This window comes from Coniophora puteana, assembly GCF_000271625.1.
Source record: "Coniophora puteana RWD-64-598 SS2 unplaced genomic scaffold CONPUscaffold_14, whole genome shotgun sequence".
Classification (NCBI taxonomy): Eukaryota; Fungi; Basidiomycota; class Agaricomycetes; order Boletales; family Coniophoraceae; genus Coniophora; species Coniophora puteana.
Window position 1 is genome coordinate 1,252,667 of NW_006913066.1, and position 20,757 is coordinate 1,273,423.

Consider the following 20,757-nt stretch of genomic DNA (forward strand, 5'->3'; position numbering starts at 1 on the left):
GACCAGCACAAGGACATGAACGCGGTGTCTCTTCCACTCCTCCAACAATTTAAGATGCGCGACTGGGCATATGACAAAATACATCGAAGAAACATGAATGTCTATCGCCACGGAAGGCTGGGCAGACTACTATAGATGAGGAATGTACCCTGTCCAAGGTAACACCTTGTAAGCGTCTAAAGGAAGTTGACGCAGGGAGGCGAACATCAAGGAGATGAGAATAACCCGGCACACTACGTAGGCGAACCAAGTAAAGCACATAATAACCCACAAGGCAGTCGAATCATCCCGCAATTGGCATGAGCGAAACTGGTTGATGACCCATGCCGTCCAGACTGGCCAGTATGGCATACTAGGCATCGTGGCGGAAATTGCGACCCATGAGACCTGCTCCGAGTGTGTGGGGAACTGATACCTTCCTGCGATGGCGTTGACTATGCCAAAGATAGTCCATGCCGCCGTCCCGATACCGACAGTCTTCCTCGACAGGGCAGTTTGGCCTCCAAAGAGGTCAATGTCGTCACCTCCAAACGTATCGACCCTAAATCGGTCGTTCTCCTCCCACAGGCCTATCATTTGTAACGTAAAGTGTATAGGTGCGAGGAGACGGCGGACCAAGGGCGAGAAAGCGTCATCGGATAGCTGATGGGTGCCACCTGCAGGATGAAGACTAATGGCTCCCAAGATCAGTACGATCGGAGCCAAGGACGGTAGAGAACATACTCGTCGATGTGCAAGTCAGTAGGAGGGTCTCCTTGACCGATCCAGCGGACGCGTCGAGGATAGAACACGTCCAGGGGTTTCTTCCACCAGAGTACATATGTGAAGAAGCTCAGGAGCGCGAAAGCGAGAGTACCCCACTCCAACGGAGCAACGTAAACGCCGTTCGCGACTCGAGCCAAGAGCTGAATAGCGAACCAAGTCACCTGGAGAATGACAACTCCCTTGGAGATAAAGTCGCCCTTGCTACAATCGCTGATCTCGGCTTTTGTGATGTCGGCCGTGATGGAGCCGGCTCGGAGAGCCTTGAGCAAGTTAGGAGGAGAGATCCTGCACCATGGTTTACCTTCGTAGTACAGCATGAAGCCGCCCATGTAAGCGAAGAAGCTGTGCTCGTGCGACCAAGCATCATCACTCAAGAGTCTTGGCCGAAACCAGCCCCAACGCTTCTCTGGATCGCAGCATGAGTCAACTTGCCGCATAATCGAGGCGTGACCTACTCACCGTAGTCGACGTTCTGGCTTTTTCGAGGGATACCTGCACTGGTCGGAAGAAGCGGGCTATGGGGATGCTCTACTGTTCCGGTGATGGTCTCGGACACGACTGAGCCATGTAGAGTGCGCTGATCTAGAGCATCGACTGTAGCGACCAACTAAAGGAGGGACCAGAAACACACACCATCGACCAATATCGATTCGCTCTTGATGTACTCGTTCATCTCCTTGGTGAACTCACGAGCACTGACGTACTGGCGCGCCGCCCAGACGACAATGAGTTCTGGGGCTAGCACAGCCATAATCACGATAGCCGTCCTTCGACATGCGACTTTGAATGTGGAGTCGTATGGACTGGGTATGTTGGGGTGGACAGCGGTGTATACGCACGCGAAGATCGTGAGGAAACACGCAGAAAGAATGGATGCCAGTGACCTTGTGCCGTCGCCATCAAGTAAATCTTCAATACCCCTTGTCGTCTTCTCAGCAGAGAGCTGAGTATCGAAAGCGTCAACCTGCAGTGCCAGCATCACAAGCCAGAAGACCGATAGGGCACGCAGAATCATGAGTTGATGTAGCGAGACACAGGAAATGTGTGAGGCATTGTCTCCGCCCTTATAGCGGGAGACTAGTGATCGTGGAGTAACGACGGCGATTTCGGGAAGGGTCCTGTTTCAACAATCCACGCCGAGAAAACATCCGGTTGGTGACGATATTACTGTAGGCTGGGTAGACGTGAAAATTAAATTAATAAATGCTGTACCGGTACCAAACGCATTGTTGTGTTTCTTGACCTCGATCACTGTGAAGCTATTTGACAAGTCGACCGACACGAGGAAATGGGCTTCAATGTGTTGATGGGACGAACAGAAGACCTCAAGGGAAGGCAAGAGAAAACATGGAGACTCTGCTTCGGGTTCTTAGCTCGGTGGGCGTCCAAATCTCGGAATAGTCCGGAACTAACCGGAACTACCCGCATGCTGACGCGCTTCAGCGTCCTCCTGTCTCGCAGAGTCATACAAGATGCTCAACCTTGCTCAACCTTGTGATAAGTAGCTACTCCTTGTCCACCTCTTTGAGTCTCACCTAAAGAACCTACAGCAGCAAAATATTATGTACATCTACACATGAGGAATGAGGTCTGACCATTCTACCGTCTCGTACGAGCCAGGAGTCAAGTCACGTAGTGAGGTAAACATGATAACAATAATTGCAAGCCGGGCAACCACATACGCAAGACCTATGATCCCGTATGTGCCCACTGTCACATACTTCAAAGCCGTCTTGAACGTGTCTGTCGACTCCACGCCCCTTGCTACTGCAATGGAGTATATGACCGACAGCAGGAGCACGTTGAGAAGAGTGCAAGGAGGCGTGGAGATCACGACGATCACGCTGATGTGCCATATCAGTCTCTCCGCATAGGAAGGGAACTGCAGCCACCATGCGGTAAGGTGCACGAGGCCGAAGGCAACGGCGGCGAGGAAGCCGATTGCGAGGACCGTGTTGAATTCGGCGTGGTTACTTTCGGTCTCGTGAGTCCCCACGTCATCCCCGCCAAAGGTCTCGACTCTGAAGCGCTCGTTTCCCATAGACTTCCCGCCAAGCGCGAGCACGGAAACCGCAGGAACCACTGTCCATTCCATGAAGGCTGGAAGACCGAGGGCTTGCCTGAGGTGTCGACCGAATTCGTTCTCTTTGTGGAGACTGCGCAGGTCTCCGATTCAGCTTGCACCTGCATAAGGATGCGAGGGAACACGTACTCGTCAATATAGAGATCCTTTGGCGGCTCGTTCTTTCCCCTCCACTCAACCCGTCGAGGGTGACGAACGTTTAAAGGCTTATACCACCAAAAGAGGTATGTAATAACGCATAGCATGGCGAAAGCCATAGTTCCGATCTCGAGCGGACTGATAGGAATGTCGTAGTACCTCCTCGCACTGAGGTTTATGATGAACCAAGCGACTTGAAGCATGACGAGTCCTTTGGATATGACGTTGCCTTTACTGGAGTCATTGATTTCGCTCCTGGTGAGCGCAATAGGATCGATGGTTTTATCACTGATGAGCGCTCGAAGGTTTGGAGGCGTTATTGTGCAGCAAGGCTTCCCGCCGTGATACAGCATGAATCCGCCCATGTACGCGAAGAAACTGTGAGAGATGGACCAAGTAGTATCTGATTGTTTCTTCAGTAGCGCCGCATAATAGGAAACTAGAACGGCGTACCTTCTTCCGAACCTTCAGGTAAGCCCATGGCTGTTCGCCACTCTCCCTTTAGCGTCTCTGCCAAATCGGCGTCAGAAATACCAAATCTTATGTCAAAGAAAGGCTGATATTCACCTTTGCCAATATGTATCCGATGCGCTATCCACGTCTTGAAGGATGCCCATGCATACTTTCCACGTGCTCGTCCACCGCGTCTAGCCAGAGTGCCAGACTGACGGATAGGACTCACAACGACCCCTTCGTCTTCCCAGTATATGTTATGATGTTAATATTTATCCCAGCAAAACAAGCAGATGCGTCACCTTGAGCGTGATGCTCTCTCAGCATGTCTTTCATCTTGTAGGTAAACGAGCGAGCGCTAATATACTGACGAGCAGCCCAGACGACGACAAGCTCCGGCATCAGCACCGCCAAAATCATGGTACCGATCGTTCTGAGGAGAACGCGGAGCGGGCCGTCGTAAGGGCTCGGGACGTTCGGGTGGATAGACGTCCACACACATGCAAAGATGGTGAGTAGACACGCCGAGATGATGGTCCATAGGGTACGGTGGCTAGCAGAGATTGCAACCACTGTGCTCACAGGAGATATCTTCATATTCATGACATCCATTAGTGACGCGACAGCTTTCGATACAAGGAGAAGGAAAGAAAGAGCAAGTGTCGCTGGAGGAACTCGCAGGAAGTCCTGATCTACTCTTTCTTAAAGAATGTCTGCGCGTTCTCTACAGGATAACATGCACGAAGGGCATGTTCATGCGGATTCTCCTCCGGTACTTGCTGTTGTTACTAAGAAAAGCCAACACAGAAATTTCGAACGTCAGGAGACTGTACCTTTACCCTAAGGGCGCTAATCGCAACGTTAAATTAAGCCACGCATGAAGCTGCGTGTCTAGGTGAGAACTTCTACGGTGCCAGTGCGTGCTTTACATAAGCGCTACACCCTTCTTGTCCATCTTCCAGCCCGGATGACGATGTTGTATATTAGGTGCAGCCAACTATTTCCATCAGTGCTATAAGATGGGCACTTCATTTCAGGAAGTAACAAAATGTCACGAGGGTGCTGCACAAGCGACCAGGAGGTCAAGAATACACGGTTCCTGATTCCTTCATCTACAGAATCCCGGAATCAACTCGGAGCCGAACAAGTGCGTTAACTTCGCTGATACAGCTTCATGTAAAAGCTCTAGGTTTGATGCACGTTGCGAAGCGACCTTGTGCACACTGCATGTCTCGTTGCTCGCGGGCTGGATGTCCGTATGACGGAATTAGCACCAATAATAAGCGTATGATCATGAAAGATTCTCATAAGGCAGCGATGTATAGGCAGACATGACAACTACTATTAACACTCAACTTGCTACATATGTAAAACAAGCTCGACAAAGAATCGCGAAAATCAGTACAACCTTGAGACTATTAAATTGGGTTTCCAGACCTTCCAGCCCGCGGAAGTTGAGGAAATCAACATCGTCTCCGCTGAACGGATGATATGTAATGCTTTCCTTTGAACATTGAATCATTATGACAGCATTTGGACAGCACGACGCACAGGTTTCAGCTCCTGTTCATATACTTGATCCGATCCAAGAGTTGAGAAGTTAGTGTTGTGGGTGAATCAGCTGAGCCAGCTGAGCCAGCCGGTCGATACGTACTACTATGTAGTTCGTCGATAAGAAGGCCTTTTGGAAGTGGTCGGGGAGTGGCACAAGTCCCTTCCATTGTGACTTTAAACCAGGCAACCTGAGTGATAAGAAATCCCTTCGGGGTAAAGCCACATTTTCTACAGTCGTCGACTTCAAACTCGTTCTTCGTGAGCCTGGTTGGGTCATTATGATCGCTCTTGAGCTCGAGGCATTGCAATAAGCTACGCGGAGTGATCCGGTGCACCTTCTTACGATACTATCCAAGCTTTTCCCGTAAAGTTAACGGTTATCCTACCTGGATTGGTTTCCCCTGTGAACATGAAACGATAGTTGAACGGCATCCTACGGCACCATATAGTTTGAGCGCTCGGACCAGGGCATCGGCTATGATTGGTCGGAGCAAGGGAAGTCCCGCCGAGGCGATGACGTGCACGCGTGGATCTCCAGCGGTATTTTTAGTGCATCTCAAGTTTAGAACCTTCCCCTCACGTTCATGGAACAGCGACATAACCGAAACCTCTGCACGAAATGGAACAACCACCTCGAGAGTCCATTCGGGCACTGCAAGACTCCGAGGATTGCTATGGGGCTTCGTGATGGTGATCGCATCTTGGCATTTTGGCGGCGGCTTGGACGGTTCATGGACGTCTCACCCGCATCGCCATCTGACACAGGGCCGACGAGGATGCATGACATGATGCACTGATCTAATCCGGTGCCCGTTCCCCGACTGGGCTGACTGGACACTCATATAACACTTTTCCGCACGTACGTCAACTCTTTCCTCCCTCTCGGCCCTCGGGCTTCATACATCCCCCCGCCTCATTTGCTTTCAACCACAGGAGCGACCCCGCATCGATCGTCAATGAAGCTCAACGCACAAACCCAGGCTGCGGCCCTTGGCATTGCCCTCCTCCCACTTGCTGCCACTGCCCAGAGCGCCGCTGCACAGGCCTACACGCCGCAGACCACCTCGTGCCCCTCTGGCTTCGCACTCTACCGCGACGCGGGCAACGCCGGGAACCAGACCATTTCGTCCTCCGAGTCCGCGTATGTCCAGTCACGCAAATCCAACGTCCTCCCAGGCGCATGGAAGACCTACCTCGCCAACGTGCAGGGCACGTCCGCTGGATCCTCGCTCCCCTCGTACGTCTCCGAGATCCTCAATGGCACTGGCTCGGCGCAGGATCTTCCCACGCTCGGCATAGCCAGCAGCGGAGGCGGGTATCGTGCCGCCTTCTTTGGCGCCGGCACACTCAACGCGCTCGACGCACGCAATTCGTCCTCCGCAAGCGCTGGCCTCGGTGGGCTTCTCCAGTCGGCTACGTACATCGCTGGCCTATCGGGAGGATCATGGTTGCTCTCCTCGCTCGTGCAGGCCAACTTCCCGATGATCCAAGAGCTCGTCTTCGGACCGACGCAGAACACAAGCAACACGCAGAACTCGTGGGGCGGATGGATGGCCGACATGGGGCTGAGCGAGCCGAGTGATAGCTTGTTGACGAATGGCGAGTACATTGATGGATTGCTGAACGAGTTCAAGGGCAAGCAGAGCGCGGGGTGGCCCGTGACATTTGTCGATTTGTGGGCACGGACACTGGCCAGGCACTTTAGCAATGGGACGACGATGAACAGCTTTTATGACGAAAATTTGCCGCATGGGGCGGGCATTCTATGGTCAGATGTGGTTAATACGTGAGTCATCCGCTCGTTTTCTGTGTCTGTCGCTCCAGATGTTTCAATGCGACTGACGCGTCTTCTGCGCATACGCATAGCCCGGCGTTCGCGAGCTACAACATACCCTTCCCTATCGTCGTCGTAGACATGCATGCTCCGAACGAGAACGACAGCAACGTTATCACACTGGACACCGAGCCCATCACCAACACCGTCTTTGAGTTCAATCCCTGTACGTTCGCTCCCTTCTTACTTTCCTTCACCTATTCTCCCTATTACTTGAAACTAACATGGCACAGACGAGATGGGCTCCTTCGACCCCAACCTCGCCGCGTTCACCCAAACGAAATACCTCGGCACGACCAACACCTCAGTCTGCGTTACAGGCTACGACCAACAGGCATTCGTGACCGGCTCCTCTTCCGCCCTCTTCAACTCGTTCAACTCGCAAGCACTCAGCTCTACCCTGGGCCCACTCCTCCAAGCCATCGAGGGCGTGATCGGCAACCCCGATGACTTGCTCTACGCTGCATATCCGAACCCGTTCTATGGCGTGACCACGGGCGGCTTTTTGGGCTCGAACCAGACGGTGTTGACGCTCGTGGATGGCGGTGAGGATGGCGAGAATTTGCCGATTCAGCCGTTGTTTGTGAAGGCGAGAGGGGTGGATGTGATTATCTCGATTGATGCGGTGCGTCCCCCTCGCTTTGTCTTTTCAAGTCTAGGGGACAGGGCTGACGTTTGCATTGTGTGCGACAGACGGCAGACATCAACAACTACGCCGCCGGAAGCGCGCTCATCGTGAGTCTCTCCTTTCTCTCTCGCAGTGCCATTTTCTGATGGCATATGACGCGCAGGCCACACAAAACCGCACCTCGCTCTTCCCCTCCGCCTACTCCTTCCCGCCCGTCCCGACCTCGATTCAGACCTTCGCCTCGCAGAACCTCGCCGACCGCCCGACCTTCTTCGGGTGCAACACCACATCCTCAAACGACACCACACCGCTGATCATCTACATCGCCAACGGCGGCCCGCCTGCAGGCGCCTCCTCCACGTCAGACGGGATCACGAACACGGCGACGCTGCAGCTGTCGTACAACGACACGTTCGCGCAGTCGTTTATCGACCAGACGTTCGCGATCGCGACGCAGGGGCGGCCGTCGAGCGGCGGGGATACGAAGGACGGGGAGTGGCCCGCGTGCGTGGCGTGTGCGGTTGTGGACCGGGCGCGGGGCAGGGCGGGGCAGGAGCGGAGCGGGGTGTGTCAGAGTTGTTTTGAGCGGTATTGCTGGAGTGGGGTGGAGCTCGATGCGACGGGCCCCGGGACGGGTGGGCAGAGTTCGGGTGCTGTGGGCGCGGTGAGGCCGGGCCTGTTGGGTGCGGTTGTGGGTGGGGTGGTTGTTGGGCTGGGTGCGATGTTGATGTTGTAGAGGATGGTTTATGTGATGATGTCTAAATTATTGTAAACATGATATTGACGACATGACGATAATTCGTTTGCTACAACTAACTCTGGTTTTTCAGCATTCAACCCTTCGAGTACTCCTAACGAAGTCCAACGCTGAGGAACATGGGATATATAGGGGCTTATATTAACACGTGATCGTGAGATCAGCTACGCGTCTTCAGACGGGAATTTGAGTTCACCCTCCCGTCTCCCTTCTCCATCGACGCCTCGTCAAGATGCCCGTTGTGCACTCTTCTCCTGACTACATTACTCTGAGATCTTTCCAGTTTCTGCATTCGCTGGTTCTCCTCGGTAGACATGCCATTGCCAAGCCCTTACACAAACACTTCCGTGAGCAGAAATGGAGGCTGCTCACCTTCGAAAGCAGGCCCCGTATCGACCCTACTCAGTCAGCTAAGCTTTCAGCACGGGGCCCGGGAGGAGGAGCAAGTGCTTGTTGATCCACTTCAAACCCCAGCGTTAGACTGAGGTCGCCGGCACGGTGCCATATAGGACCCCCGAATATCCCGGTATAGGCCTGGTCCAAAGTCCGGATAGCACCTTCCTATTTGGGACACGAGGCCTGGTCCAAAGTCCGGATAGACCTTCCTAATGGGGAAAAATGCCTGGTCCAAAGTCCGGACTCGCCAGCGAGGTCTGAGCAAACAGTAGATAGGGGCTAGTCCTGGGTCCGGATTCGGATCGGACATAGGATATCATGCCTGGTCCCATGTCCGGACTGTGACCAGCCTCGATGCCCTGGTGCGTAGTCCGCACTCATAAAGGCCTGTAACCCTGTCCGGACTTCAGCCACTGTTCTTGTAGAGGAAGTATGTTCAAGTCATATCTTTATAATTAGTGGCATATGGAGCTTTTCCTAGTTACTGAATAACCATACTTGCGGTGGACTTCGAAGTGAGGCGCTCTTCTTCACGTATAACCAAGTATGCATTATTGGCGGGGGGAAGATTCGAACCGGCGGTGACGCAAAACAAGATAGCCGCTGTAACCGCTAAGCTACGGTTGTACATTTCGCGCGTTCCCAGCTTAGCTATATTATTAGATACACCACAACGGGGACGAAAGCAGTGCCACCCCCACCACATTACAGACGCTTGCTCTGGCTTAAGCTGATATTTGTTGACAAGTAGTAGAGCGACTCCTTCTCGCTGCCTCACCTCTGGCAACACTCAATTTCTTTTTAGTCCCATCATAATAACACAAGGTTTCATAGGGGACTCTATCATTGCTAGTGCTTGCAGACTGCCCCGACTGTTAAGACTTATTACAGACAATTGGTGTATGGGCCAACATTAACGACGCTGACGATGCCTGTTTCCATGTCCGGATTGTAATAACCCCTATCCCAAGAGGCCTGTCGCTCTGTCCGGATTTTTTTACCACCTACTCCCAGAGGCCTGTCGCTCTGTCCGGATTGGCGACCCTGAATAGGGGTAAATGTCCGGATCGGCCAGCGAGATTTGGGACCAGGCCTATACCGGGATATTCGGGGGTCCTTGCCATATGCATCACCTCTTCTAAGGGCCGTGGAGCATGACACAGCTAAAAATAACACGATCGGTCGCACCGGAGTCGTCAGCCTTGTGTCTCGCATCCCACGAGGGCGTGCCTTCTTTTCGTCATCAACTTTGACGTTGTGATGCATTTTCTCCTTGACAGGCCATCTCGAGGTGTAGCTCGAGGAACCCATGATTCGAGAGTGGACCGTTGGCCAACCTCTCGGGGACAGACGCCTTCGCGAGCGTATGTAGCACAGAAGCTCAGGTCAGGTTTGCCCCTGATTCTCCCCCCGCGTGTTTTCCCGACGTCGGACTGAAATCGCTTCGAATGGTTGTAGCAACATATTCGCTTTCGAGCGACTCACAGGTATGTCATTCCGCCTCACGGACGTTGTTTCTGGTGATTTAGTGGTAACCCCTGGCCAGCGAGCAACATCGCCTCAGCGCAAAGTCGCATAGAGTCCTTCAGGTCCGTGTTCCCTCGCGTTCATGTTGGCGAGCACCCATTCGCCGACTCTCATTAACGCCGACGATTTGTGATAAAGACAACGCGTCCTGGATACGGGTTTCTGTGAGGTATAAAGGCGAGGCAGTTGCGTACCATCGTACGACAACATCTTGGTCTCTCCACGATGATGAAGTTTGCACCTCTTCTTACTGCGCTCCTATACGCAGGCGCAGCACGCGCTTGGTTCCGTGTTGCGTGTACGACGCCTCTTGTCGAAGAGCGCATTGACCCAATCGTTTCTCCTGGTGTGATTGGCACTAACCACGTTCACGTCGGTATGTCGCTTCCTGCTGTACTCCCGTTGACAGTACTGATCAATTATCGATGCCAGTCCATGGCTCTGACGGCTTTAGCGCGACGAGTAACACCTCCGATCTCCGTGCGGGCTCTTGTACCTCTTGCGAGGTTTCCCCACAGGTATGTTCGTAGTTTCTCACACGGGAACTGTCGACTAACATATGTTTCTTATGGCGATAGGATATGTCCGCCTACTGGTTTCCCAAGCTCTACTTCCAAGACCCCACAAATGGGACCTTTGAGGAAGTTGACAACGGCGGTCTACTCGTATACTACCTCAACCGCGGCAACGAGGACGTCAGCAACGGCGGTCCCGGCCTCAAGGCATTCCCGCCCGGCTTCCGCATGATCAGCGGCGATGTCGTCTCGCGCAGCGACCAGGGTGGCCAGGGCTACGATACTCAACAGGAGCTCGCGCAGAGCGCGATCCAATGGGAGTGCTTGAGGTATAACTCGAACACGACGGGGTACAACGGGTTTGGCTTCCCTAACACCACCTGCGAGGCTGGGTTAAACGCCCGTATCCAGTTCCAGTCCTGCTGGGACGGCGTCGTAAGCACCTCTCTTGTCCTGGCTGATAATATCGTGTCTGATGGCTCTTCCTCGATGACAACAGAACCTTGACTCCCCTGACCACCAGTCGCACGTCGCCTACTTGTCTGGCCTTGACAATGGTGCCTGCCCCGATACGCACCCCGTCGGCCTGATGCACCTTTTGTACGAAGTGAGAGAATCATTTTCCCACATGTTTTGCCTTGCTCAATGCGATGCCATTGATAACACCAGATTACCTGGGACGTCGACGCCTTCGCCTCCCGCTGGACGCCTCCCAACTGGCCGTTCGTCTACGCCACCGGCGATCCGACCGGGTACTCGCAGCACGGCGACTTCCTGAGTGGATGGGACGAGACCGCGCTGCAGAACGCGATTGACAACTGCAACAACCCGAACGATGCGACGGGCCAGGGTGACACGGCCGCCTGCCAGTACTTGACGGTTTTACCTGCGTCCACGGCGGACCAGTGCAGCCTGGCGCCTATTGTCGACGAGCCCATCGGGCCTACACTTTCAAAGCTTCCTGGGTAAGTTTACCTTAGTTTTCTCTGTTGAGACTCCCGTAGCTGATTGTGTGACGAAGATGCAACCCCATCCAAAGTGGCCCCCAGAATGCGACGCTTTACAGTACTACGGATTGCCCAATCTAAGGAACATTCTGGAGTCGGTTTCGCCCACTCGTATGAAGAAGATCGTTTAACGTCATTCATTGTACTATCTGCTGGGTTCTGTGCGCTATATGGGTTTTTCTTTCTTTCTGGAATTACAATGGTTTTCGTCTTTGGCGCTTGTGTAGCATTCATGACCGCTCCCTCCTTCAGTCCATGGACTGTTTAAAAATGTCCGAGTTAAGTCATGAATTGTCACAATGAGTCATTGTGTATGCATCGGAGTCTTTGGCCCCATCATAATATTATCCTTGAACTTTGTTTGGCGTTTGATATCGATGACCACCGTCTCTCGCTGACAAGCCCCTATCCACGTAGACGCGCGACGCGACTAGACGCGTCGCGCCAAGATCATGTGCCTTTTCTTGACGTGTGTCGGTCCTGTCAAACCTTGTCTCCTGCTTTGCACTCTGACTCGCCTGCGGGACCGGTCCGTATATAAGCATACAAGAGGCAAGCATTTCTCCATCACCTATGATCATGCAGCCTATAGTGTTATACGATCTCGCAGGGAAGGAGCCAGGCCAGAACCACTCCCTCGCCACTGCAAAAGCCAGGTTCGTTCACATTACGCGTCAGGAGGGGGACAAGAGCTGACGGACCGGTTGTAGATACGCTCTTGGCTTCAAAGGGCTTGAATACACGACTGTCCGTGTCGATATAGACGAGATCGACTCCATCCTCGTCAAGCTCGGTGCTCCGGATGTCGGTAAACGCGCCGACGGCCGCGACAGACACGTCCTGCCCACCATCGTCGACCCAAACACCAACCCGCGCACGATTGTCTCGGACTCACTCCTCATCGCAGAGTACCTCGATCGCGCCTACCCGTCTCCCTCGAAGCTCGTGCCTGCGGAGTGCAAGGTCCTGTACCAGACGTTCGTGTACACGCTCGATCAGCTCGCGCAGCCGTGGGACCCCTACCTCTGGGTACGCTGCATCGAGATCATGTCCCCGCGCAGCGCGGAGACGTTTCGCGAGTTCTGCACGTCTTCATCGGGCCTCGCGTGGGAGGAGATATCGCCCGAGGGCTCGGAGCGGCGCGAGACGCACAAGAAGGCGCTCAAGAAGATGTGGGACGAGGTCGACGCGTGGTATGCGATGAGTCCCGGCATGTGGGCAATGGGCGGGCAGTTTACATTCGCGGATCTTGAGGTCGTGGGATGGCTGAAATCGCTTCAGCATTCGATGAAACCGCAGGAATGGGACGAGATTTGCCAGTGGAACGGAGGAAGGTGGAAGAGGATGGTGGACGGATTGGAAAAGTACTACAAAGCCGATTGAGAACTCTTGAGCAACTTTCGAATTACGTCGGAATACGCTGATGTATCCCATTAACAGATGAGTGCATAATTTTACTATTCTTACTAAGTAGTAATAATTCAAGGATACGAAAGCATGGGTACATCGGCGCCCGTGTTGACACTGGAATTATTTTGAGTGGCCGAGAGCCCCCAGTCGGTATGTTGTGGGGTTGTTTTCGCGGATTCGCACCGCTCCGGACCAGAGTACTCCGCGTCGTAAATAGGCTCGAAGAGATCCATGAGCGCATCGAAGGTCATGTGATGATACAGAGACACGTCCAGGGCTGTGCGAGAAAACGGTGTGGCGATCATGTAACTATCAACATCGGTCCTTGTTGATGTCAGAGAAGGTAAAGGTAGTCGTGGCTCGAACGTCGGTGTATGAAGTGGAGTCGATGTTGTGGTGTTGCTTTGTGTACTAGTAGACGGAGAGGGAGATTGCTGGACTGACCATGGAAAACACGCGCCATGGATTGGGAGACTACTATACTGGGGATTTGTGACCGCTTGCATGGTACCAGGAAAGGGAAGAGGAAGCGAATGCCCAGACACGAGAGGATAAAGGGGCGGAGAAGCCCGCTCACGCTGAGGCTGCGTATTCAGTGCAGCCGACGAATGAGATGAGCTCGACGCATTAAGCGTCGAATGCCCAGAGTTCACCTGTGGTAATCCCTTTGGCTTCGCCACACACTTCCTCTTCTTGTCCTTTGACCGACCACCCGCCCCCGTCGCAATGTACCCGTGGTCTTTGACCATATGCTTATGCAAAGCAGGCCTGTCAGAATATGAGGCGCCGCATCCGGGAGTTTCGCACAGGAGTCTCAAACCCAAGCTTAGTCAAATGTGAGCAAACAGCTGAGAATCCGAGAGGTAGATCGCCATACGTACTGTTTTTGGTAATGGTCCTTGGCGTTCGCACTCGACTTGAACACTCTGTAGCATGGCGCAGGTGTCCAGTACGCGGCCGGGCAGAGCCAGTGGCTAAATAACATAGCAGGAAAGAATAGTGATGACATCAATAAGTGAGGGGGAGGCGTTAAGAACGAAAACTTACTGTTTATCGAGTTTGATGGGCGAGAGTCCGTACGGTAGCCCCTCCAAATACACGACCCCCTGCCGGCGCGAAGGATAAGGCTCGAAGACCTGGCTTTGGATAGCGGCAGCTATCGTGGTCGGGACCGTGGTCGGGACGGTTGTCGCGGCTTTGGGCATGGAGGGCGGGTCGTAGACGAGTCGTTTTACTAGAATGGAATGACGACAAAGAAATGGGTGGCGCTCAAAGCAGCGAAAGTCCGGTGACGGGTTTAATCAAAGAGAAACAAAGCAAAAAACGCTCGGAGAACGTGCCAAGTTTTATACTTATGTCCACTCAGGATCGAACTAGGGACGCCGCAGCGAAAAGGGTCGCCACGTCCATGCAAGTGTCACTTTGGCCCCGTACGTTGGCGCTTGGACTGTTCGGATCTCGGGGCCGGAGTTCTCCCGAAAGGGCTGGACAGAAACGGCAAAACTCCTTGTGCAGGTGCTGCTTATTGTTGCAACCGTAGGGAATGTAAACGCTTAGACGCCTCCGCTGTTAATGTCGCTTTGACATGCGGTCCGCGCAAAAAACTGACAGATGCCCTAAAGCAACGACGTCTCTGTCAAAGCACGGCATACCCTGTGTACCCATGATATTGATATATACAGCAAGAGATGACACACATACAAATCGATGCAAGTCCTTCGATAACCCGGTACCCGACCGTCAGCAGTTTAGCCGCCCCGATACGCTCAGTCAGCCCTCCGCACGCGCAAAGGAACGGTCGTCCCACTCTCGCCCTCCAACTTCGGACGGGGCAGCAGCCCAGGCGTGGTCTCGAACTTGAGATTCGACTTCGGTCCATCACGCAGCTCGAACGTGAAATTGCGGATGAGCACCGAGAGGACGGTCTGGGCACCGTAACATCGTCAGCACCGCTATCGCATGTAGCTCATCGAAAAAAGGAGAGTATGTTGCAGCGGAAAAGAGGAAAAGGCGCACTTTGAACTCAGTCACAGCAAACGTCCTACCCAAGCACGTCTTCGGCCCATCGCTAAATGTCAGCATGTTCTTATATCCCTGCACTGCCCTTGCCGACTCTGGTATCCCGCCCTCTTTACCTTCTCCAGGAATAGAGGACGAAAGCCACCTTGACGGCCGGAACTCAGCCGCGTCGGGTCCCCAGAGGGACGTGAGCCTGTTGATCGCGCGGATGGGAATTAACATTCGTGTGCCCTTATGCACGCCGACAAAGCTGGTCAGCCCGCCCGAGGCTGTGCGTGTCGGGGTGGAGAGAGGGATTATGTCTGCCTCTGCAGCCTAGTCCATCGTGTCAGAGCATACTCGGCCGCATCACCACGCGGGCACGAGTGAGAGATGGCTTACCTGTCGTGAGAGCTCCGAAAGCGGCGGGTGCAGGCGCAGTATCTCGTTTACGACTGCGTCAAGGTACAGAAGTCCGCTCGTGAACTGGTCGTACGTTGGATCGGAGCCAAAGGCAGAGAGCTCGTCCCGCAGCTTGGTCTGGATATCGGGGCGTTGTGCGAGCTCGATAAGCGCCCACTATATCGGAGGTTTGTTAGAGTCCGCAGTGCTAAGGATGAGCGATTCGGCTCACAGTCATACTGACTATAATGGTGACAAATACGTGTTAGCAACGGAAATGGCTGAACAAATGTAGCCTAGACGTACTTGAGGTTGTCTCATAGCCGGCAATGATCAGGAGCTTCATCTGTGGGACATACGCCGACAGCTTCCCAACGAAGTTAGATCGTGCGTACCTGGGCCATGACCTCCTCCTGAGACATATACAAGCTTGAGTCCGAGTTCTCAGCCTTGACTGCCCAAATACCATAAGCTCATCCCCGTCACAGTCGAAGTCAATCATACGGAGAACTTACTCAAAAGCCCGATGACACTCTTATCCTCCTCTCCTTCCGCCTTCTGCTCCCTCGTCCTACTTAGCAACATCTCCGATATCTGGCCCATACTCTCATTCAACTTGGTCAAAATTGAGCTCCGCTTGCTGGGAATCTTGAACAGCCACGGAATATGCGGTGCGAGGTTGAATATTAGCATCCTCATGAGCGAAGGCTTCGCTGGTGCATGACCAAGCGAGTGGAAGACGTCCGCGACATCAGCTTGTTGACCTTGGAGGGTGCCAAAGTCGTGCGAGAAGCCTGCAATGCCTACGGTGTCGAGTCTGCCAGAGGGAGTGTTTGGTTAGACTGAGATGGGAAATGTCACGGTAAACATACGAGATATTATTCATCCTGTATGGTAATCGGGTTTAGGGAGAAGGTATCAAGGACAGAAAGGCTCCACGTACCATTGCTGCACCTCGATAATGGATCCATCGGGATTTGATTCGATGAGGTTGTCCCAAGCCGTTTTCGCCTGGAAGAGGAGGGTCAGGAAGAAGATGATGCAGAAAGACGCAAGCACCCAACCTTGTAAGCAGAATCGTAAAACACCTCTGTGAGCTTTCGGATTGCAGCAGTGCTGAATCCGGGTGTGAGGAGTTTTCGTTGTCTTCGCACATGTCAGCTTCGAATTCGAACCTGAGCGAGGAAAGCATCCCTCACCTCTTATGAACGTCGCCACTAGCAACCAACAAACTCCCCTTGCCAATCTATCCAACCAAATGACGTTACTTTCTTCCAACGTCGATCAATCCAGACAGCCAAAACGCACCAGGTTCTCCGTGAAGAACTTCCCGAGCGGCGTCGCAACGTACGTGACCGTCTCCTTGGAGAAGAAGTGCGCAAGCGCCTTCGGGTCCATCAGCACCACCGCATCTGCGCCTAGCGGCATCGACACGCGATACGCAGGACCATACTCGCGGGCCCATTGCTCAAACAGCACGGCTGCGTCAGGAGCGTCGTTGAGAGCCTTGCGCGACCCCAATAGGAAGCTGTCGCGTGGTGGTCCGGAGAGGTCGACTGCGCGGCGGAAGGAGCGTGTGACGAGGTGCCCAACGATGTAAGCCGCTACGCTGAGTGCGGCAATGTCCAACGGAGAGAGGTTCATGACCTGTGTCCTTTTGGTGAGGAAGGGTGGTATGTCGAGGTTCACGTTCATGGAGGGATAATGCTGAAGCGCTGAAGAGGAAGGCACGTCGCGATGGTGCGCCGTGGCGGTGGGGATCGTCTATATGCGTCCAGACACGGAAGCAGTCAAGCACCCTTGGCCTCAGCGACGTTCCCGGGATGGTGATCATGGGCACAGCTACCAGGATTGCGCCTGCTTGCTCCCTCCAAGCGCCGCCTCAGTGAAGCCATGAGATTGGAAGACGAGTACTGGAGAGGATTGGGCGCGATTGGGACAAGGCGTCGACTCGCACAGAGAACGGGATAGTTTATACAAATTCCCACGCTATTCAGGAAACGGCACTTGTTCCTTGAATTATCCTTGACTTATTTCCCTAATGACAATACCCTCGCTAGCGCTTCATGTAGATCCCGATTCTGGGCTCAAGGGTCTCAGTTGCATTTGTCGTCACTACGGATTATGAGAGAACCGCTCGCTGCATACTTCAATGCTACGGTGGCTCACCTCATACTCTAATTCTGCGGAGAGCATCATTTGCACATGGTCTCCAACCATCTCTCGGACAATTATAAGTTTGTTGCAATAGATAGTAAGAGTCTGATATTATCCCTGGTAAAGTTCAGCTTGACATACTAAATCCGTGACCCCATCACCTAAGGCTCCCAGATAAACGAGGGTACACGCGCCTCAAACCAGTTCCTCATCTCTGCTGGCAGTGCCGGACCATCGTCAACCCAAATAGACCATCGTCGCTGAGTGGATGATGACCCTGCGGGGTATCGTCGTTCAACCATGTACTTAAACGCCTCCGCCGAAAACGCCGCACCCGTGACTGTGAGCGCCCGAAGGCGACGAAGACACGGAATGTCTTCGTCGCCAATATCTCGCAGGACTGCGTCAGTGAAGCCCGGACACTCCTTGATATGCAATTCGCTCCCGTCCCAGCTCCGGAGTGCATTGAGCATTGAAGAGCCGGATACTATCCCATCGAAACAGGCGTAATGGCCTCGAATGTTGGTCTCCGGCGGAATCTCGCACCGCGTCAAGGTCACGTATTCCGGACGACTGGTGATGCAGCGGAAAAACTCGGCGATGAACGAAGAGCCGAGGTCGGTAAGCTCTGGTGACTTAAAAGACAGCGGAGTATCGACCCAGGAGCACCATCTGAACGACTGCGCGTCGAAACTGATGTCGGAGATCTCAGGGTTTATGGTCATGCTCTTGTTGAGAAGGCTTAGCGAGATAAAGAAGTCGACAGCGGATATGAAGTTTGAGGGCTCGGTGGGGCGGTATCTGGTGATGGAAACGTGAAACTCTACGACGTCGTCAGGATCGTCCTCGTAGTGTGGCATGCCGGTGGGAGGCCACTTGATATCGGCACGGCCAAGGCCCAAGAAGCTCTTTGCATCGACTTTAAGCACATTGAGCTCCGAAAGGTCGAGTGAAGTGACGAGAAGAGGTGCAGTAGTGTCCACGTTCCAGGACTCAAGTTGCAGATAGCAAAGACTGTGTAAAGGCGCGTCGTTCAGGTAATGACTTGCGACGACCACTGACGAGCGATAAGCGGTCTTGACGATGAGTCACCAATGTTTGTAAAATGAGGCTTAGCGCATTCCATGACTTCTCGGATGCGGGCATTTTCTTCAGCGCCACTGACTCTGCAAGCATTTCTCAATAATAGTGGCATTATTACTTTAAAATTATTTTAAATGTTAAGGTGAACGGGTTTCAATAATTAGGTCCTCATTATTTTATTTTCTATCAAAGACAGGAAAGGAAGCGCCTGTCACTGACCCTTGTCTTTGATAGAACTTTTAAATAACGAGGAGCTAATTATTGAAACCTGTTCACCTTAATATTTAAAATAATTTTCAAGTAATAATGCCACTATTATTAAGAATTGCTTGCAGTGTGAGGGTAGGAACGTGGTGGTTGTCGGTGAGGATGTAGATAGACTTCCAGCTGTTTTGGGTGACAGCAAAAAATTTACTGATGAGGGAGGGGATGAATGAATTCGTGTTATCGAGGTTAACCTTCAAAGTCCTCCAGAACTCTGGCTTCATCGCGAGAACGTCCATCCATCTGCGACAAACGTAGGCCAGATACTCAACACGTCCAAGCACGTTTCCCTCAACCATGCAGAAAATGACAAGAAGAAGTAGGGCTCCAACCATTTAGTTTACGTGTACACCCCAACGTAAATTTACACAGAAACGGTTGTATTCGTATAAACCGTGTACAGTATTCGGATATAAACAGTTTACATAGTACTATCTAGTCTTCGAAACAGCTTCGAAGAATAGGTCAGCATCCTCAAGCCATTTCTTCATACACATGACCTTAGTAATAGTCGACGCTTTAAACGAGGAACGAGAGTCACGACAAACGTGGCGTGAACCCGAAAATAGACGTTCAACAGACACGGATGTGGCTGGTATGGCTAAAAAGTCACGAGCCATCAAGGCAATGACTGGGAAGTCAGTGTTATGCTCCTTAAGTCGAAGTGAATATGCCATAATGTTACTATGAAAGCAATGATACATACCTTCCACCAATCCAGGGATTGGTTTAGATCGTTGAAAAACCCTCCCTCACCATCTGTCCATCGTTGAAACTCAGTACGAACTGGAGCATCAATCAACCTGGGCGCAGATAGGGGAGTATAGCTTAGTTTTGCAAGGGAGTTTGTTGTGTTGAGCTTCGGGCGCTTGACCGGTGATGGTGGGGCAGACTTTGGAGCACGCTCCTTCGCGTAGATGTCGTAGACGACCTTGAAAAGGTCAGATGCACGCTCCTTTTCGTCCACACCGAGCACATCAAACCACTCGACCCGGAAATAGGGGTGTAGGACTGAAGAATCGAGTAGTGAGCACGAAATACAATCAGGTATAAAGAACTGGAGCTTACCAGTTGAGATGACGTTATGCTGGCAGCCCTTGGCCATGTCGAAGTATTGAATGAGCTTCGCTTTACCAGCAGCAGCGGCTTCACGGATCTTGAGCGGGTACTTGTTGGCAGTGTCCTCGATGTACTTGTCGAGGTGCACCCTCATTTGGTGGTATAGGGGTAGTACAAGTGGGAGGGTGGCGACACGTTCGACAGAAATGATGTGTGTATTCTCAGCGAACTCCTGCTCACGTGTAAAACGAGTCGACATCAAAAAATCGCCAGTAACCAACAGAGTGAATGACGTACCTGTAATAGTTCATGAATCATCTCGACTTCCTCCCAATCGTAAGGGGGAAGATAGAGATCTGTAAGCTTGTCGTTATCAAAAACCCAATGATTGATTGCCTAGTGATATACTTTAGCAAAAATACGAGGCAGAACACCCCAAACATGCTCACCTTTCTGAGAATAAGTGCTCGACCCATCATAGCATGTGTTGAGTTCCATCGTGTCCGGACATCGCGTATAGGCATGAGGCGCCATATAGGATGCCCATTGGGAAGGGTTTCGTCAGCAGAATAGGTGCGAGTCGCAAACTCGCGGAATCGTTGGCGACGTGAGGGCGAGCTGCAGATTTTGATGACGATGATACGAAGCTAACAATGGATTGATGAGTAATGGAATAAAACCCGATGCGAGAATTGAAATGCGCACCCGTTCGATAGCTGAAAGCTGT

The 20,757-nt window shown here is 52.6% G+C and overlaps 9 protein-coding genes across 9 annotated transcripts; 3 read left to right on the plus strand and 6 right to left on the minus strand.

Moving 5' to 3' along the window:
- Window positions 1–37: 37 nt before the first annotated feature.
- CONPUDRAFT_131142 (uncharacterized protein) lies at window positions 38–2,066 on the minus strand. The gene is made up of 4 exons (XM_007775519.1): window positions 1,399–2,066; window positions 1,225–1,347; window positions 724–1,171; window positions 38–670 (listed from the first exon to the last, which is right to left on the minus strand). The coding sequence occupies exons 1-4, from the start codon at window positions 1,778–1,780 to the stop codon at window positions 130–132; spliced, it is 1,494 nt and encodes a 497-aa protein (XP_007773709.1). The 5' UTR covers window positions 1,781–2,066; the 3' UTR covers window positions 38–129.
- Window positions 2,067–2,335: 269 nt separating this feature from the next.
- Window positions 2,336–3,381, minus strand: CONPUDRAFT_64775 (uncharacterized protein; the record flags this gene model as incomplete). The annotated part of the gene is made up of 2 exons (XM_007775170.1): window positions 2,336–2,779; window positions 2,875–3,381. Coding segments are annotated over 2 exons (951 nt in total), but the record flags the coding sequence as incomplete, so codon positions are not given.
- Window positions 3,382–5,883: 2,502 nt separating this feature from the next.
- CONPUDRAFT_111484 (uncharacterized protein) lies at window positions 5,884–8,243 on the plus strand. Its single transcript, XM_007775520.1, has 5 exons — window positions 5,884–6,779; window positions 6,860–6,993; window positions 7,061–7,452; window positions 7,521–7,562; window positions 7,619–8,243. Exons 1-5 carry the CDS (start codon window positions 5,950–5,952, stop codon window positions 8,189–8,191), a joined length of 1,971 nt encoding a protein of 656 aa, XP_007773710.1. The 5' UTR covers window positions 5,884–5,949; the 3' UTR covers window positions 8,192–8,243.
- A 2,120-nt stretch (window positions 8,244–10,363) lies between these two features.
- CONPUDRAFT_64575 (uncharacterized protein) lies at window positions 10,364–11,738 on the plus strand (the record flags this gene model as incomplete). Its single annotated transcript, XM_007775152.1, has 6 exons — window positions 10,364–10,511; window positions 10,568–10,653; window positions 10,714–11,085; window positions 11,150–11,257; window positions 11,320–11,615; window positions 11,672–11,738. 6 exons carry the CDS (start codon window positions 10,364–10,366, stop codon window positions 11,736–11,738), a joined length of 1,077 nt encoding a protein of 358 aa, XP_007773342.1.
- A 492-nt stretch (window positions 11,739–12,230) lies between these two features.
- On the plus strand, window positions 12,231–13,102 carry CONPUDRAFT_169024 (uncharacterized protein; the record flags this gene model as incomplete). Its single annotated transcript, XM_007775521.1, has 2 exons — window positions 12,231–12,313; window positions 12,368–13,102. 2 exons carry the CDS (start codon window positions 12,231–12,233, stop codon window positions 13,038–13,040), a joined length of 756 nt encoding a protein of 251 aa, XP_007773711.1. The 3' UTR covers window positions 13,041–13,102.
- A 36-nt stretch (window positions 13,103–13,138) lies between these two features.
- Window positions 13,139–14,272, minus strand: CONPUDRAFT_158521 (uncharacterized protein; the record flags this gene model as incomplete). The annotated part of the gene is made up of 3 exons (XM_007775522.1): window positions 13,139–13,892; window positions 13,949–14,041; window positions 14,115–14,272. 3 exons carry the CDS (start codon window positions 14,270–14,272, stop codon window positions 13,139–13,141), a joined length of 1,005 nt encoding a protein of 334 aa, XP_007773712.1.
- Window positions 14,273–14,833: 561 nt separating this feature from the next.
- CONPUDRAFT_64443 (cytochrome P450) lies at window positions 14,834–17,111 on the minus strand (the record flags this gene model as incomplete). The annotated part of the gene is made up of 12 exons (XM_007775142.1): window positions 14,834–14,992; window positions 15,084–15,401; window positions 15,468–15,644; window positions 15,700–15,710; window positions 15,774–15,813; window positions 15,863–15,921; window positions 15,983–16,284; window positions 16,340–16,354; window positions 16,411–16,478; window positions 16,532–16,613; window positions 16,667–16,713; window positions 16,776–17,111. The coding sequence occupies 12 exons, from the start codon at window positions 17,109–17,111 to the stop codon at window positions 14,834–14,836; spliced, it is 1,614 nt and encodes a 537-aa protein (XP_007773332.1).
- Window positions 17,112–17,785: 674 nt separating this feature from the next.
- On the minus strand, window positions 17,786–18,484 carry CONPUDRAFT_76832 (uncharacterized protein; the record flags this gene model as incomplete). The annotated part of the gene is made up of 1 exon (XM_007775523.1): window positions 17,786–18,484. The coding sequence occupies one exon, from the start codon at window positions 18,482–18,484 to the stop codon at window positions 17,786–17,788; it is 699 nt and encodes a 232-aa protein (XP_007773713.1).
- Window positions 18,485–19,402: 918 nt separating this feature from the next.
- On the minus strand, window positions 19,403–19,648 carry CONPUDRAFT_64658 (uncharacterized protein; the record flags this gene model as incomplete). Its single annotated transcript, XM_007775161.1, has 1 exon — window positions 19,403–19,648. The coding sequence occupies one exon, from the start codon at window positions 19,646–19,648 to the stop codon at window positions 19,403–19,405; it is 246 nt and encodes an 81-aa protein (XP_007773351.1).
- Between the last annotated feature and the right edge of the window lie 1,109 nt (window positions 19,649–20,757).

What these genes read in the sequence shown, in the direction of transcription:
- CONPUDRAFT_131142 (XM_007775519.1), bottom strand. Translation starts at nt 1,780, where the DNA reads ATGATTCTGCGTGCCCTATCGGTCTTCTGGCTTGTGATGCTGGCACTG. An exon ending in CGAATCGATATTGGTCGATG is followed by an intron (nt 1,348 to 1,398) that starts GTGTGTGTTTCT and finishes TCGATGCTCTAG; the next exon opens with ATCAGCGCACTCTACATGGC. An exon ending in AAGCCAGAACGTCGACTACG is followed by an intron (nt 1,172 to 1,224) that starts GTGAGTAGGTCA and finishes GCTGCGATCCAG; the next exon opens with AGAAGCGTTGGGGCTGGTTT.
- CONPUDRAFT_111484 (XM_007775520.1), top strand. Translation starts at nt 5,950, where the DNA reads ATGAAGCTCAACGCACAAACCCAGGCTGCGGCCCTTGGCATTGCCCTC. An exon ending in TGGTCAGATGTGGTTAATAC is followed by an intron (nt 6,780 to 6,859) that starts GTGAGTCATCCG and finishes GCATACGCATAG; the next exon opens with CCCGGCGTTCGCGAGCTACA. An exon ending in CCGCCGGAAGCGCGCTCATC is followed by an intron (nt 7,563 to 7,618) that starts GTGAGTCTCTCC and finishes TATGACGCGCAG; the next exon opens with GCCACACAAAACCGCACCTC.